The 18579-nt window shown below is 40.0% G+C and overlaps 1 protein-coding gene across 1 annotated transcript in view; it reads left to right on the plus strand.

Annotated features, from left to right (window-relative positions):
* The window catches only part of KLHL14 (kelch like family member 14), a 94449-nt gene that overhangs the window by 22396 nt on the left and 53474 nt on the right, over positions 1–18579 (plus strand). The window contains exon 2 of the mRNA XM_034995726.1: positions 5942–6063. Within this exon, the coding sequence (XP_034851617.1) occupies positions 5942–6063 (122 nt within the window). The remainder of the gene's footprint in view (positions 1–5941; positions 6064–18579) is intronic.

Here is an 18579-nt window from a genome sequence, read left to right on the forward strand (position 1 = left end):
CGATAGTCTAGAAATACTCAAAGGAGGTGAGTATGACAGTAGGGAAAATGGAAACTTTCTCAGAAAGAAATGAGGATTTTCGACACTCAGAAGAGAAGACATATGGCAACTGTCTTGCAATATTTGAAGCGCTGCCATGACAAAGAGATAGGCACTTGCTCTTTTTTTCCTAGAAAACTCAGGTAGATTTTCAGGTCAGCATAAGGAGAAAAAATATATTTAATACAACTGTCCAACATCTTTTAACAATTAGGTGCATTTGAAAAACCAAGGTCCATTTTGTTATAAATTGTCAAATTGATAAAAATAATTACCTGTGGAAAAAACTGTTAAAAAGATTTCTACGTTCTGGAGAGAGGGGGACCAAGTCAGTGACCTCAAGCCTGGCTATATGCTAGCTAGAATCAACTGGAAGACTATGAAACATTATTGATTTTTAAGGCGTCATCCCAACTGAATCATAATCTCTGGGAGTGGGGACCCGAGAATCTATATCAAGGATCTAAATTTTGTGGGGCGCCTGGGTGGCTCAGTCGTTAAGCATCTGCCTTCGGCTCAGGTCATGATCCCAGGGTCCTGGGATTGAGCCCCGCGTCGGGCTCCCTGCTCAGCGGGGAGCCTGCTTCTCCCTCTCTCTCTGCCTGCCACTCTGCCTACTTGTGTTCTCTCTCTCTGTCAAATAAATAAAATAAAATAAAATAAAATAAAAAAGAATCTAAATTTTGTAATCCCCTCAGATGATCCTGGTGGTTCGCCAGGCTTGGGGATCACCGAACTAGGTTACTTCAAAGTTCTCTTCTAACTCTCTGATTTAATGATTCTTAGAAGATCGCAGAATGTTTTAATAAATAAATGAGAAAAGACTTATAATCTGTAAAATGAATTTAGTCTAAGTGTACATAGGTCGCTCTAAAGTACCGCAGACCACCCGATTTCTTCAAAAGGTTAAAACTCTCCTTGCAGGGCGCCTGGGTGGCTCAGTTGGTTAAGCGACTGCCTTCGGCTCAGGTCATGATCCTGGAGTCCCGGGGTCGAGTCCCGCATCGGGCTCCCTGCTCGGCAGGGAGCCTGCTTCTCCCTCTGACCCTCCTCCCTCTCATTCTCTCTGTCTCAAATAAATAAATAAAATTAAAAAAAAAAAAAAAAACTCTCCTTGCAATCCAGTTAATGAAAACTTTTTCCATGTATCATGGAAAGGTAAACTTTATCTGGCCTGTTTCCCAATTATTAAAGTTCCAAATCACTGAAATATAAATAAATGAGACTTTACCGTACTTAGAACACCGGTATGATGAAAAATTTGTTTACACCGGGAGGTTTTAGGTCATCCTTCAATCATTCATCCCCGGAACCAAAGTACATATGCGCGTGAGCACACATGCATACACACACACACACACAAATGTGACACATGGTAAATGTTGGGCAATTACTGAGATGGAACAAAGGAGACCTTCAAATTCCATCGCCTTTTTAACCTTATATTTTTCTAGGCAAGAATCTGAGAAGCCAAATCAAAGGCATCTAAATACTGTTATTAATCATGACATACTAAGCTCTTTGTCTCTAATTCCTTGTCTTTTAAACACATTACTTTGGTCTAGGCGGTGCTAAGTTGAGGAGTAAAAGGGAGTATTTTGAAAATAGTAAAAATTTGAAGAGATCATATGTAAAGAGCTATACCAAGTAGCCATTTGAAGGAACTCTAATTATTGCAAAAGGGCTACACCTGTAGATTTGTCCTAATCTAAAATTAAACCTGTGAGGCTCTGCTGGAATCCTTTAGAAAAGAATAATTGAAACCCCCTTCAGCAAGTTAATTCAGATTCTCCTAATTTTACTTTTCTGGTTCACAAGGTATCTTTTTTATCATGGTATTTTCAAACTGAAACTCACACACATCAGATAAATAGCATGATAATCAGAGGTTTCAATATCCAATACACACTCATTATCATCTGTCATTATTGTCAGTGTCACTATTATAATTACGCATTGTAAAAAGAATGGAAGCTTTTCCACAGGAATTATTCACATGTATTACTTTCTAGGAGTAATTGAATAGTTGACATTGCATTTATATCAAAGTAAAATATGTGATGGCTTTTCTCATTTGTTTTATTCTTAAGAAACAAGAAATGTAGAGTGATTTCTGTTAGTCCCCTTTATTTGGATCCAGAAAGGTTCAGTTTTATGTAATGTCCAAGTGTATATTTTCTTATAACAAGGCTCAAAAGATCTCCAATATGATTAAAGTGATAATTTTCCAAGAACATATAAGGTAACAACTGGGTAGTGAAGTCCTCTTAATTAGCTTATATTTATATACATGAACTCAACAAGAATCTCAGTAAAAAATACTACTTTTCTTTTTTAACTATTTAATCAGGTTTGGTATGTTGAAATGAAGCCCACATTGTATTGCCAACATCTACAGATTAATAATAATTTACCTTAGAGTTTATGTAGAACTTTCACTTCGTCATTTTATGTAATCCTCATGACAATCCCTTGAAGAAGCAAGTCAGATACTATTAATCTATTTAAAGATGAGAAAACAGAGGCTCCCAAAAGCCAAGTAATTCATACAAAATTACTCTGCTGAGTAGAAAATTAGCCCTAGAGGAGCTCCTGTTTGGCTCAGTCAGCTGAGCGTCTGACTTTGGCTCAGGTCATGATCTTGGGGGTCCTGGGATTGAGCCCCATGTCGGGTTCCGCTCAGTGGGGAGTCTGCTTCTCCCTCTCCCTCTGCCCCCCCTCCTGTTCATTCTCTCTCTCTCTCAAATAAACAAATAAAATCTTAATTAAAAAAAAAAAGGAAAAGAAAATTAGCCCTAGAATCCCGGTCATCTGGGTCTTAATCAGAAGTTATGGTAAAATAAAAATTAAAAAAATAAATTTGAATTTTAGAAAGATCATAGGCCTGGTAGCATTAAGAGGCCTGGGCCTCAACACTCTTTAGGCCATTTTATTTTTCTATGGGAGCCTTCTAACGTCCCTGTAAAATGGAGTTATTTCTGTGCCTTTAAGGCTGTTTTGACAGTCAATGGAGAAAACAGGGAGAAAAACATTCACATGTGTTCTGTGAGTCTATGCGTTCTTTCTTCTGCCCTCTGCTACTTCTCACAGGCTTTATCCTATTTTTGGTTTCTATGTGAATCACCTTCACAAGGTAGAGTTTTAACCTTTATTTAGACTTAAATAATAGCGATACTGAGTTAGAAAACTGAGTGACACAGGCTTTAGAAACAAAATAATCCAAGGGAAATGCCATAGTAAGTTGAATGAATGATAATACGAATTAGTAATGCAAGATTTAAAATGCGTTTTCACTCACTACAAGGCCATACGTGATGACCTTAAAACACGGCTCCTTCACAGAAAACACACAACCAGTGAGGGTAGGTAGAATTTCCTTTCCTTCCATGTGATTCTTCATCACATTCCCTGAGGAGGCTGGATGGTTTAGAGATTTATCTTAGTTTACGTGGAGGCTTTCATGGCTGCTACGCTAGCTGGCCCTTTGAATCACGTCACTGTTGGCAGGGGTGAAGGTTGTTACCATTTGCCAACTGCTCAGTGGCTTAGGTATTGGTCGTCTCCGGCCAGTTCTTGGAGGACAGACGGCAGTGCGTGGCTCTTTGGACAGAGAGAACAAAGACTCTAGATCCTCTTCTCATCTGCAGAGATGGTCCATCTAAACTGCTGGTGAAAATCACCCATGTGGATGTGTCCGGGGAAACTGGCCTTATCAATTAAGGAAACAACCCTACAAACATCGCTAAGTCATTCACTTCTCTCCATTTGTCATTCATGAAACACATTTTAAAAGCAGTACCTTTATTTAAATATGAAAACAGAGATTGAATTAGATTGCTTAGGTCCCACTACAGCTTCCCTGAGTCCTTTCCCCTTCCGCCCGACCATAGCTATCTGGCAGCCAGTAGATGTGTCCTGTCATGACAGCCACAGAATGGCGCCTTCCAGTTGACCAGGAAACGTCGCCACAGGGTACCCAATAGCAGCAACCTAAAAAAGAGTACTTGCTCTCATCTTGACTTGTCTTAGACTCACAGAGTGGTTGATTATTTGGACTAAAATGACAATAATAGAATAGTCTTCTATTAGTTCTGTAACCATGCATTTAGGAGATTGCATAGCACATCAATTACATATGTTCTCATTTCAAAATAACAGAAAGCTACTTACTGCACTGAGTTCCCATCACCCCTCTTAGCAGACCACCCCAATCACTGAATTCCTCAAAGTATGGAACACTTTGCTACTGGATTCTAGTTTTGTTTCACAACTACTGGTCTATAGGGCATATGGGTACAGTTCCAAAGTACTTTAGATTCAAAGAAGCGAGGGGGCTTTTTGTTTGTGACAAAATTAATATTGCAAGCTGATATTACATTAGGCATCCTTCTGGAAGTACAGCTCCCCCTATCCATGATTGCCTGATAGGAGTTTCTCCAGAAGGCATTTTTTGTACTGAGGCATATACAATGCATTCAATGGCACCAGAGTTTCATTAAAGGAATTCTCCCGTTCCCTTCCTTCACATGGAAATGTCATTAACTCTATTAAGTTAACTCTCCGAATGTTAGGTTCTTAACCAACAAACGGTGCTTCTCCACAAGGGCATACTTTGCCAAGCGTCCTTGAATCAGAACGATGGGCCAACTATGTAATAACAGATTGAGAGCCACCACCGCGGTTTGCGATCATATTTAAGAGGAACCCTTTTGTATTTGTTGACTTTTTTCCTTCAGTCATGCTTGTTCCGTTTCTTCCACCACCACCTTCAGCCTTTCAGGTAAATGAAAAGTTCAATTATATGTAAAGCGACCGTTAAATCAGCAGGCCCCTCGTGGGGGTCTGGGCCTCCCCTCCCTGCTCCAATCGCAAGTGCGCTCAATCCATTAGCCTTCCTGAGGATCGCACATCCATCAGGTCGAGTGTGCCGGCCAGGGTGCATCTTACAGCTTTTACTGCATATGAGACGTTGCAGGCCTGTTCTCAGGAACTGCCGGGCAGACTGGGAATCACAGTCACGGTTAATAGCAGCGAATTGCCAGCTCTTGATGGGTGGGTAGTCACTCCTTTCAGTGGTTACCCCCTGGGGGAGAAGGTAGAAAAACAGAGGGAGGGAATTAGAGTGACTTTGCACAGTTGAGCAGGTTCATGCGGCTGGATCAGTGGCAAGCATTGGCAGGGCTCCACTCTGGGGAGGCTCAAAACAGCCTCACAGTCTCATTTTTACCAATCGGTGCTGCTGTGTCACGGGTGGTACCCAGGGATGGGGGGTGGGGGGTGGGGGGCTGGGGCAGGGAAGGGAGGGGGCGCTGCGAAGGGGATGAAGGCAGAAGTCTCAGCTAAATTAAACAAACAGAAAGTCTTCTTGATGCTGGTTAACCTTCCCCAGTTAGCCCTGTGCTACTAATCATACCAAACTGGTATTCAAAGTTCCCTGGGTGATTAAAGAGTTGGCTCACAAACTCTCTGCATAACCTTAATTTTTTCAAGGTTCTTTGAGTGGAGAATGGCTTATAATAATGATTTTGACTAATACGATTTTTGACATGCAACTTTAATGCTTAACCTTAGTACAACTCCAGAGCATTTCATGTGTACTCAGCTGTAAAGAGTGATGATTTAAAGGGATAATATAAGAAAAAGGTCGTTCTAGAATGAACCTCTAACAAATTGCATAAAGGGAGCTTATTATTCCATGAGTATGGGGATATGCTGCTCTTCTGATCATTTTTCTGCTTGGTTCAAAAAAATTGTTGAGACATGAATGGGAGAAGAAACAGGAAAAAATGAAATAGAAATCTGCAAGCAAGGAACATTCTTTTGATGGTTATGATTTCGCGTCGCCACTCAAAAGGCTCTACAATAATGTGGTTATTCATCTCCTCTTTTGTTTTGGGTGAAGAATTCGCTCTAACAAGAAAATGCTGTTATTGGTCGGAGGCTTGCCTCCTGGGCCGGACCGGCTCCCCAGCAACTTGGTTCAGTACTACGATGATGAAAAGAAGACGTGGAAAATACTCACAAGTGAGTGCCCTTCTTTATTTATTTACCCACCTATTTGTTTCAGCTTAGAGCTGTCTCGATGAATTCGAAAACATGGCTAATCAAATTAGACATTTTGTTGATTTGTTACCCTTTGGAGGTCTGTTTATGTATCACCGGGGATTTAGAGTAAAAGACTAAATTAACATTGCAGAGGTGGCCAATTTGGTAGTCGAATAGGCCTAAATTAAAGTGGCCTAAAAGCACTACGTGACTTTGTGTCTCTGTGACAGAGAGGGGGTGGTCACAGAGATGTGCTGAAAGAAATGCCTCCGTTCTTTTTTTTTTTTTTTTTGCTTATCGGAAAGTGAAAGGTCGGGTAATAGCCCCAGTAAATTTTCTCACATCTTAAGGGGTGTTTCGCTCATTGTCTTTGTAACTAACACTCATTTCACCTTTTAGACATTTTCTGCTCATTCGTCTTTGGTCTGTAAAACTGGGTCTTAGAGAAACACGCCCCTCAGTAGACCAATAATAATAGCTCCACAGTCTGGATGGACAGATCCCGTGGCCTATCCCAGCTGCCTTCAATTGTGCTTACAAACTTCCGCCCAAGATTCCCTTCCTCCCCTCCTTAAAGGGTGATTGTGTTTTACAGCAAACCTCTTGCCTTGGGCACTGAGATTTGGAACTTATTGTTACGTCGGTTATGATTCCCAATCTGACTCAGTCATGGAATCAAAAATCATCATTTCTTAAGTGCAGCAGGCTGTGTGCACCAGGCCCCTCGTGGGCACAGTGGCTGCCCTGGTCAATAAAACTAAATTTTAACTGTCAAAATTGCCCAGAGCTGTATAGATAAAATAATAAATGAGTAATTCTGATCCATAAATCAAAGCCATACATTGAAAACCGGCAAAAGAGAAAGTTAGATTTTCTTATAGCATGTGTCTTTTAAGCAGTTATATATTTTATCAGATTTTTAAAAAATCATTTCCTCTCCTCTTACTGAAAGCCCTTTTAAATAATAGAAACAGGACAACAGTTTGCCCATAAGAGCAGAAGAGGCACAAAGACATGTGAGGTGGTGCTTGAAATAATACATTTCGAAGCTGGCTTACCCCGGCGAGACCGCCAGTAGCGTTGTCCAGGATCTGCAACGAGGAAGCTCCCTGGACGCCCATACGCTACGGTTGTAGGAAAGAAGCGGGGGGATAGTAGCAGGAAGCTTAAGGAGAAGGAAGGAAGAAAAATCAGTTAGAGATCCTTAAAATGGTTTTCATTCTCTTTTTTGACAAAAGGACTGTTAATAGTGATTTGAACATCTGAATGAGTGACCAAGCTGTATTTTTAAAGTAAAACCAAAGAATCAATTATCTGACACTGATCAATAGAGAAAGCCTACACAGAATAAGACACGGGTGCTAGGAAGAGGAGAGAAGAAAAAGGAAAGACAAAGATTCTCGAAGAGAGATGACAGAGACATAGAGGCAAAAGAAGTGATACTCATTCACAAATCCATCTGCTTTCCCAAATACACCAGGCAAAGCCCAATTTGCTACTGGTTTGAAGCCCTTCATTAAAGGCAAGAAGATTAATTAAAACATCATGAATAATACCCAAGAAAAGTCTTAGGTTCATTTTAAAGCTTGTTCGGAGACAGAGTGATCATCCAGTTTGGTCTCCAAACGGGGACACTTCAGAGCATGACATGGGGACCTACTGATTATGCTGGGACAATAGGTATAGACTGGAACATAGGGTCACCCTACTCAAATTTTTCACATTGCCTGATTTAACTCTTTACTTAGAAGGATGTGGTAAGAAGACATGAACTTGAATCAGTCAGACCTGGGTTCAAACCCATGTCTGTGACCTTGAGCCAGGCATGTCAATGTCCCAAGTCATGGCTTCTTCTTCTTCTTCTTCTTCTTCTTCATTTTGTCAGCATCATTGGAGTATTTTTTAAATAAAATTGTGTTTATAAGTCATCTAGCACATAGCGTGAGCTCAACCAATTCCGGGTGTTGTGGCCATTATTAGAACAACACCACCAGTCTGAGCACAAGGACTGTGTGGACCTTTATACCCTAGAGGCGTCAGTCAACTCAAGCTCTCTATGCAGAGGTGAGACAAATTACACTACAACAGATACAGCACTTTGACCCACGGTCCCGGAGCCAGGAACCTATTTTCCATAGTTTTCCCATGTTGCGTGTGGTGATCTACAGACTCAGAAGTAGAGATAAATGACTGTCAGTTGACTCCATTCACCAGGTTTGAAATGGAAGGAAATACAGACATGAATGTATACAAAAGTTCTTATAAAGGGAGCATACTCAAAGATCTTGAACCTCTTTCCTATAGTCAGGCATGCTTACAGCTTTGAAATAAATGTCTACTCCACTTATACTCTTCATTTCACTGGGACTTGTATTTTCAAAAATAGAGTTTATTACCTGCTGGGCTGTGACTACATGGCCCCAAGTGAAGGCATATTTTTCAGGTTTGTTGGAGAGATATAGACAGTTTATCTGGATGCTTTCTGCTGTTGGTGTGTATTTTTTAATTAAGGCATCTTATTTGACTAATAAATAAGTCAGGTCACTGACAGATTTCCACGCTATTTGGGCCATCTAACAATAAAGGAAGAAATGTTTCTCACTGGAATAGAAAAAAAAAAAATCCAAATTCTCCCTAAATCCAGCGAAGCATCTGGGATCGCAGAGCTTCCCACTGCCATTCTTTTGACCCTGAAGGGCAGCTAAACTCATTGGCAGGGAGATGAGGATGACAGTTAAGGCTAGCAGACAGGGCCCGGCTTGGGTCTGCTTATTTATCAAATGGCTGTCTCCATACCAACTAACAAATAAGCTAACTAGCAAAAACCTAAAACCCGAGGTTAGCTAGAGCCTCTGAATCTTAGAATCCTTTGCCCTCGTGGCTTGAGCAGACATTTCTCAGCCTGTCTCATAAACATGCTCCTTCGAGAAAGATGGCATTCCACAGGCAGGAGCACAGATACCCAGTTAGGGGAGCCACACGGCTTATACGAATTTTATAACAAAGAAGAATGCAAAGGATCTCTTTAGATCTTACCCTGTTATGTTTTAGAATCAGAGTTTAAGGGGTACACAAGTAATAATAAATTGAATGGAGGAGGGTGAGTAGAGGGAGAAAGTGGATCTATATCACATAAAGGAAAGAAATCCAGCCGTCAGCCAGTCAGCGGTCTGGTCTACCCAAACAGCAAAGGGAACAATTACTCTCACAGAAAAGACTGCTTTGGTAACATGCTGACACAGATTGCATTTTTATCCGCTTCTTTGGAAAAATCATTTAATATAACATTAAATAATTAATGTTGAGAATAGTGACAGGGCTCCGTGGTCTCTCGTAGAAAAAGTACTGGGAAATAACATGTAAAAATGACTGTAAAGTCCTTTTGTCAGTGTAAAATGTTAAGTAATAACAGTAAAATTGGCATTGTTTTTCTCTCGACTGTTAATAATAGAAGGGAAGTTGAGATGCACTTTCGTTCATTTTTATTTTACAGTACTGCTTCCCCTGCATTTCTCACTCCTGCACGCAGTCTCCCGTTTCATTTTTAACTTATTAGAAAGCAGTACAGGAGACCTGAATACTAAAATGGCCAGCGCAAAAAACATGCCTCTTGCACTTTGCAGGCCCTAAATCCTTGGTGTGAAGATCAAACCAAACAATTCCCATGGCTACTTTAGACTTTTTTACCACACATCAAAGTTCTTGTGAAGTCCACATGTAGAAGGTCCCCCCCGCCCCCGCAAGGGACAGCACTGAGGGGCCATCTACTTTCTTCGTGCTCCCCATTGGCCGAGTCCTTCGCTGGTGGAGAAAGGTGTTTCCTGGGGACTGACTTCCTTCTTCCTGCATTTCAGATGAGACATTCTACTTGTTAGGTGCTTGTTACTGCTTTCTGTGAACAAGGAGGGGGAAGAGGACTTCAAAACAAAGATCTGTCCTTCCACGTGCCCATGACGACTTCCCTTTAATAACGTTAGGATGAAAATTAGAAGAACTAACTTAGAAAGGCATCTTCCTCCTTCTGGCCACCTCAGTTCTCTTTGCCAGAGGTAGGGGGAAATGCCTTTTTTCCCCTCTTCCTTTCAATTGATTTGTGGCTCTATTCTCTACCTGGTAGTGCAGGGGTTGGGGGCCTTGTATTTTTCAGTGGCAGGACATAAAGGAAACCACCGTGTGGAGATTTCCTGGGCCATCTCCTCTGATCCCTGGAGGACATTGAATTTGATCCCATCCACACGGGAGGGGTTCTGAGTCTGGGTGTCAGAGATTTCTTTTAGGAGAGTCACAAATATCAGAAGCTGGTAGACTCTCCATTCTTTTTTTTTTTTTTTTTTTTTAAGAGTGGGGAGGGCCTGAGGGCAAGGGAGAGAGAGAATCCCAAGTAGGCTCTATGCCCAGTGCAGAGCCCGACCATGGGGTTCGATCTCCTGTCCCTGAGATCATGACCTAAGCTGAGATTAAGAATTGGCTGCTCAACCCAGGTGCCCCTTCATTCTTTTTTAAAAATATACTGCCCAGGGATGCCTGGGTGGCTCAGTCGGTTTAAACATCTGCTTTTGGCTCAGGTCGTGATCCCAGGGTTCTGGGATCGAGTCCTGCATCGAGCTCCCTGCTGAGTGGGGAGTCTGCTTCTCTCTCTGTCTGCCGCTCCTCCTGCTTGTGCTCTCTCGCTCTCTCTTTCTCTTTGACAAATAAATAAATAAAATCTTTAAAAAAATAAAATAATATATACTTTCCATAAATGTTAAAGGACTAGTACCAAGGAAGCAAATCTTATATAAGACAGTGAACTTCAGTTCCAAAAGATACATACAGGTTTGATCATATCTGATACCTAATAATTGCTGATTATTCAGGAAATAATAAGGCTGCACACTGATACTTTCACCTGGACCTCTTTCCTTGACCCCTCTGTTTCTTGACTTCAGTTTATTTCTTTGAGGATATGTTGGAGGGAACGTCAAGTTAGTCAAAAGCTAATAATCATTTCTTATGATTATTTATTTAGAAAGAAATAAAAAGTAAATTCAATTGAGGGTTTTATACCTGTGGGTTTCCTTTATTTATATTATCTTTAGACCTAAACCCCACAAATTATTGAATTTTAGTTAATATCATTTCATTTCTAGACAGGGATGCAGAATCCATAGACAGTGCATTTCTCATTGCAGGAAAACCTCACAAAACAAGTAGGTGCTTCCAGAATGACTCTGAAACTGCCTGGGAAGAATTTAGACTTATTTATAGACTTCATTCCTTCATATAACAAGCAATTATTGAATACCCACTCTGTGCTGGGTGGGAGGGTAGAATGTGGATAGGACCATCTCTCCTCTCAAGAACCTAAAGAGGCAAATACAGTAGGGAGTGTTAAGGAATAGAAAGGGGAGGCTCAGGGTGCTATGGGGGGAGCAGAGAAAAAAGGCCCCTAATCTAAATATGAAAGGTTAGGAAAGCTTTCCTCAAAGTGACCTTCTGTAAAGTTGACAAGATGAGTAGGAATTATCAAGGCAAAGAAGCAGATGAGACAGTATTCTAGTAAGAGGCTCTAGTACTGGGAATGCCAAAAGGCAAGACAGAGTTGGTGCCTTCTAAAAACTGAAATGAATTTGTGCATCTATAGGAGAGAGTGAGGCTGGGAAAGTAGGTGGTGGGGCTGGAGGATTAAGCAAGAACCGTATTATATTGGACTACTTCATGGAATTGTTAAGATAGGTTTAAGAAGTAAGAACTGAGTGGGGCGCCTGGGTGGTTCAGTCGGTTAAGTGTCCGACTCTTGATTTTGGATCAGGTCATGATCTCAGGATCATGATCTCAGAATTGTGAGATCAAGCCCCACATCAAGCCCCACATTGGGCTCTGCTGGGTGTGGAGCCTGCTTAAGGTTTTCTTTCTCCCTCTCCCTCTGCCCCTCCCCCCTCCAAAAAAAAAAAAGTAAGAACTGAGTGGTGTTAGTGAAAACATAATGATCTAAAGACTTTATAAAGTAACATGACAGTTGTCCTTTATTAGCTTGGAACTTTTTATTTCAGTTCATGGAGTGATTGTTTCCATGACTTTGGACAAAGAGGAAGGAGAGAGAATTGTGTTTGGACTTTTTAAATATGTTAGCATCTAATTTTACCTTCAATGAGCTCAATTCTAATTTGAGATACATGGCTGCACATTGCTATATATCTTGAATTATTTGCTACTGTGTATTCATGCACCAGTGCATTAGTGGATTTTTCATAGATTTAAAAAAAAAAAAATGTGTGGTGGTCACTTACAAAAATACTGTATTTCGAGGAAGTTGGGTGCCTGGAAAAACTAGTTGACTTTATTTCTGGTTTATACCTCCCTTGAATATAGCAATTGCTTTTTCTCCAGAGAACAGCATGTATACAAATAATTCTGATGTTTTCTTTACATACAAGCTGTGGTACTTGCTACTGAGTCTAGTATAAAGGGGGTATGAGTCATATTTGCTGCTTAAATGTGCTCTGTGTCATTCCTAGGCAAATTGCAGACTAAGTCTGGCAAGCCAATGAATGTGAATACTAAGAGATTAGATGATCTCCTTTCCCAGCCCTCTCATTTTCCACATTAATTTCATTCATTCAATAAATGTAATTGATATCTTCTATGTAGCAGCCATTGTTCTCAATACAGAGAAAACAAGGCTGAGTCAAAGCAAATATTATCATGCCCTCACCAATCTTAGAGCTGGGGGGGTACCATCATTAATAAATAATCTCAGATAGTGATGTATAATAACAAAATGTGATAGTCATCTGAAGGAAGAGCATAAAGGTGTAAAAGGTATGTAAGATCTCGAACTGGAGAGACCTGATCTAGTTTAGACTCCCTGGAGAGTTGTCACCAAAGAAGAGGCATTTGAGCTGAGAACTGAAGGATGAGACAGAGTTAGCCAAGTAAAGATGTGAAAAGAAGATTGCTCCAGGTTAGTTAATAATCAGTACGAAGACCCTGTGGAAAGAAGATGCATGGCTGAAGTCAAAGAGTTGGGGGAAGAAAGATAGGACACGTGGCTAAAGACATTCGCAGAAACTGGACCATTGTAGGCTCTTCTATGGCAGGTTCACAAATTTGGCTTTTACTTTAAGTGACTGAAAGAGAGAAGGTATCATACCCAGAGTCACCCGATGATTTAGTGGCAGGATGAGGAATAGAACACTGGTCTCTGTATTTCCATCAAGCGGTGCTGCCTCATGTACCACACCAATCTGTCTCACCAACAAGTGCCATTAGTCAAGAATCCAAGCAGATGAATGGGATTGAATCTGTGCTGACCCATTTCACTCATGAAAATCTAAATGGATCCAATGTACTTGTCACAGTACCACATTTAGAGAATAAAACTAGTATAGGTTGAATTGAATGAATATGCTACTCCTAGAGATTAAGAATATTATCTTGGTTTATGGACTAAACTACAAGTTATGATATGTAAGTGATAAAATTTGCATTTAATATTATTGACAAGTCATAATTCAATTTCTTGACATTTTTAACTCTGAAGCAGTGTCAAAAATGAAACAACAAAACACCCCCCCCACACACACACACACACACAGTGCCACATCTTTCGGGACAGTTAGATCTAAATTAAAATACACCCCCAGGCACTTGCTGACTGAGCCCTTAGTATGCTGCTTTCACTCTGATCCTTCTCATCTGCAAAGTGAATATAATTCTACCCGCCTCTTAAGAGTTATTGAGAGAATTAAATCAAATAATACAAATAAGGCTGTAGGCTCAGTACTGGGAAGATAGTTGTTCCTCAAAAAATTTTTATTCTCTTTTAGTCTATTTTGCATATAGCCAAACAGAGGAAAGCAAAAGATTAAATCTTGCCTTCTGCTCTTATCTTCAGGAGTTTGAGAAAGAAGACACACCTTTGATTCAGAATGAAATTTCTATCTATTTCTAGCATGAAGCCATGTGTATCAGTCAGGATGGGCTAGATTATGCTGTGGGAAGAAACAATTCCAAAATCTCAGGGACTTAAGCCAAAAAAAATGTATTTCTCACTCTTGCTACATGTCCAACACAGGTTGGCAGAGAGTACCTGTTCATCAGAGTCATTTAGGGATCCAGATATATGGGGCTGCATCTTACCATGGATCTCTATCATCAACACAATGGGGGAAGAATGTGCGGCAGTGTCTTACACTGGCAATTAAAAGTGACATTGAGCATTTATGCTCAATCACAAGACCACACCCCATTTTAAGGGGACAGGGAAGTGTAATCTTCCCCGGGTTCAGGAAGAAGAGGATCGAAGTATCTGGTGAACAGAGCAATGTGCCTACTATAATCTGTCCTCCAGGACATTAAATATTCCATGTACCCTCCTTGCCATGCTCAAAGTATACTTGCTCCTCCACACAAAGGAGATCACCACAAATCATCAAGCTCAGCATTGATCTCTGAGTGATGGACAATCATCCCAGTATCAGGCTCATTTGTTCTTGATCTTGATCTGGAAACAAACTAAACAATCAAATTACCTAGTTTCCTCCCGCATCATGCACAGTGATGGATTAGGAACCGCATCAGCACAATAAACATTTTCATTTGGAAAGAACATAGCAATTTAGGAATCCCACCAAACAGACATTTTGAAGGGGGCCTGTCCAACGTTGTGTTCCTTGATTAGGGCCCTCCCTAGTTCTGCTCATTGTCCTTTGTTCTCCGTGGCCCCTGGCTCCACCTTTTGGGAGATTTTTCTTTTTCTATTACCTTCTTTGGACATATCTGAAGTAAACCTGAGGCTATGCTCTTTCTGGGAGTAGAAGAGTTTTTAAGTAACTTTCATGTCTGTAGATATTTAAGTCTCTAATTTTCACAGCCTCTTTTAATCCAGGCTGGTGGGTCTTTTGGCAATTAAGTCCCTAGAAAGAATAGCTATCTTCTTATGTTTATATCCACTCTATGGCCACTGACCACATCCACAGTTCTTTTCCAATATACTTCTTAGATTGCTTTTTCCGTCTTCTTTTTTTTTTTTATTTCCCCTTTTCTCTCTTTTTCTCACACACACACACAAGCACATACACACACTCTAATACTCTATATATTTATCAGTCTTTAATGAAAAAGCTCCCTTTTTACTCTTTTCCCTGAGTTAGAAGAATTTACTGGTATCTCTCCTTTTATTGAAACTTTCTTCTAGGATACTCTAATGTGGTCAAATTACTGTGAAAGCCATATCTTTAATTTTGTCTTTGTCAGCTGAGTTGTAATTTACCTATTTTGCTCAAAATGTGCCTCATTTTGTGTATGATGCACAAAGTCAAAATCTTTTACCAGATGAGATTGAAAAAAATTACTTATTCCAATGCTGCACACTCCTAGGTTTCTGGACTCTATTTCCTTTCACTCCTGCTTATAAATGGGCCAACTTTGTTTGTGAGATCATCTCTTTTCTGTAGATCTTGCTAAGTGCTACCAACAGCAACCAATGCACATTGTCAACATTCTGTCTTCCAACCTTAGAGTGGAAGTTTATTAAATAAGCAATCCACTAAGTAAGAGCAAATCGCATTTTTGCCAAGTGATGTTCCATGCCATAGCATGCATTTCCATCTTTCCACCCTCCAATCTCAGCTTCCTTGCCATCAGCCACTGTGGGCCTTTGTGATACCAAAGCCTGTGTCAGTCAGATTAGGGGAGGCTAGGCTAAGGGTCATTTAACAACAATCCCCAAATCTTTTTTTTTTAAGATTTTATATATTTGTCAGAGAGATTGAAAGAGAGAGAGAGAGAGAGAGGACAAGCAAAGGGGAGCGGCAGGCAGAGGGAGAAGCAGACTCCCCACAGAGCAGGGAGCCTGATGTGGGACTCAATCCCAGAACCCTGGGATCATGACCTGAGCTGAAGGCAGATGCTTAACCGACTGAGCCACCCAGGCATCCCAAAATCCCAAATCTTACTGGCTTATTTCTTTTCATGTCACCGGTCTATGGTAGGTTTGCTGGAATCTCTGTTCTACTTCTTCTTATACCAGTCCTCAGGTTCATGACAAATCCACGATTTGACTTGTCACTCTTGCCGTGGCAAGGGAGAGGACAATTTCACTCTGACTCTTTAAGCTTCTGCTCTGAATTTAGCACATTTTATTGGCAAAATAAATCACCTAGTCACATCTAACTTCAAAGTGGGTGGAAAAGTGCAATCCTCCCAAACTCTCGGAAGGATTACCAAAATATTTCTTTAATAGCCGTAATGATTACAAACCATGCACCCTTAGGTTCAACGAATAATTTGATGCGCTGTTCTTATCACATGCAAAATATCCTCACTCCTCCTATGAACAGTTATGAGTTAGAAGAGATAGCTCGCTGCTCCATGCATCTCTCTATCTGTTCCTGTCTCGGTATGACTTCATCTTCAGGACCGATATTTATTCACAGAAGATTGGATGCCTCTATATTAAAGGAAATATTTAAAAACACATTCCAAATATTATAATGCATTGGGGGTGGAATTTTTAAAATTTTGCCTCCCCTCAAATAGTTTAATTATCTCTGACTTTCTGTGATTTTTACTATTTCTACGGCTTATTATATATACGTAAACTACTACACATCTATAATATAGATATGCAAACATGTATATAGATAAAAATTGCATAGACACACATAATTCCCATAGAACAAAAGGGTTTTTATCATTTAAAGAGAACTCATTAAAAAAAGAATTGAAATGACTTTCAAAATTACAACAAAAAAATGGAAAGATAATTGGGGGTGAGTGATTATTGTATGCAAATATCTCCATCAAAATAAAGGAGTAATTAAGGCAAAGTGCAAATAAGCAAACTGCTCCTTTTCAGATCCCTGAGATCACTTTGCACTGGAGTTCAGAAGTAAATCTATATTTCATGACTATCTGGTCAGTTAGAAATTGGTTTTATGTATCATACACAAGATGACCTCCCGATTGGGGAACGATCACTCTGATCACACCTTTGTATTTATTAATTATCCTGTTTTTGATGGAGCAAACAGTTGTATTTCATGGAAGTTACCCTAAAAGCCTGGCCACATTCATCTGCTTAACAATGGTTTTGTTGAAAGGGGAGTGCTGAGCAGACACTTCCTTACCTCTGTGTCTGGATGCCAAGGCGAACTCCTGCTCCTTGCAGTGTGTGCTAATTATTAATCTTACCAGCATCCTTGTTTGGTCATTAAGTCTTAATTTCTTTTAAAAAAAATTAAGATTGAACTCCAGTTATTTAGCTAGAACAATAATCATTGTGAATTTCAAAGACCAAAATCTTCCCACATTTTTATGTCGAGAACCGCAAAGTGCTTTCAGAAAACCCTACTGCTAAGGCAATGATGTATCGCTTTTGCTTTCATTATATGTTTTTAATCAGAGCATGACTTCACACTAGACAAAGCGATGCTTTATGCATGGTCTCACTTGTTTTTGCTAAAATCTTTTGACATGATTAATTTTACTTTAATGCTTTTGTCTTGTTGTAATGGTAAGGATGATGGGTATAAACCAAGCAAAAATACATGCTTTTCTATTATAATGCCTCTGAGCATTAAAAATATCTTAGATGAAAGGGAAAAAAAAAATCACAGGAGACTGGTCCGACTGGAATTAAATTTCTTGCTACCTGAACACAGAGTACATGAGATTAAAAAAAATGATTCAGTCATTGTTTTTAGTTTTATTTTTGGTATTTTTTATAGCAATTTATTCATCTGTATGATTGGATCTGAAGAGGAGGAAAGAGATTGTGGCTCACAGATTTTTTTATCTCATTTGTCGCCTTGTAGCATTTACTTCCCTCTCAATATTAAGGGTCCAAAATATTAACCAATTTTATATGAGGTGTACCTCGGCCAGATGAAGGTAAGGCAGACCATACTTCTCCATGGTGATGCCTGGCATTGGATAGAGGCGAGTTTTCAGCTATGCTAATTTTCGGTCTAAAAGAATTAATACAGCATCCTTTGTCCAAATTACAGAAAAGCAGTGATGTAAATGATTTTATGAAGAAAACAGTAGGCCATTCAGCAAGTGAGATTTGCCTTATGAGCAGCTGTCCCAGTATAAATTCCACCATAGTCACTTTTCCTTTTTCTTTAATAAATGATGGAGTTGTTTGCCCATATTACAAGAATATGGAACTTTCCTTTTTTCTACACAACCTGTCCGCTCGCTTTACTTGCCTCCCAAACAAATCTTATTAGCAATAATAATATCATCCAGCGTGGCCCAATAGAATTTTTTGCGATGGTGGAAATGTTCTTTCAAACTTCAAAGTCCAATACAGTAGCCACTCACCACATGTCACTACTGAGCACCTTAAATGTGGCTACGACAGAGAAACTGAGTTTTGGATTTCATTTAATTTTCATATATTTCCACTTACAATCACGTCCTGCGGCAAGTGGCTTCTGTGTCAACAGCACAGCTCCAGATGACAGAAAGGTTTGTGATGCTCGCATTTACTCTGGAGAGCTGTCTGCC

The sequence above is a fragment of the Mirounga leonina genome, unplaced genomic scaffold (assembly GCF_011800145.1).
Source record: "Mirounga leonina isolate KUSES-001 unplaced genomic scaffold, KU_Mleo_1.0 Mir_93, whole genome shotgun sequence".
NCBI classification, from domain to species: domain Eukaryota; kingdom Metazoa; phylum Chordata; class Mammalia; order Carnivora; family Phocidae; genus Mirounga; species Mirounga leonina.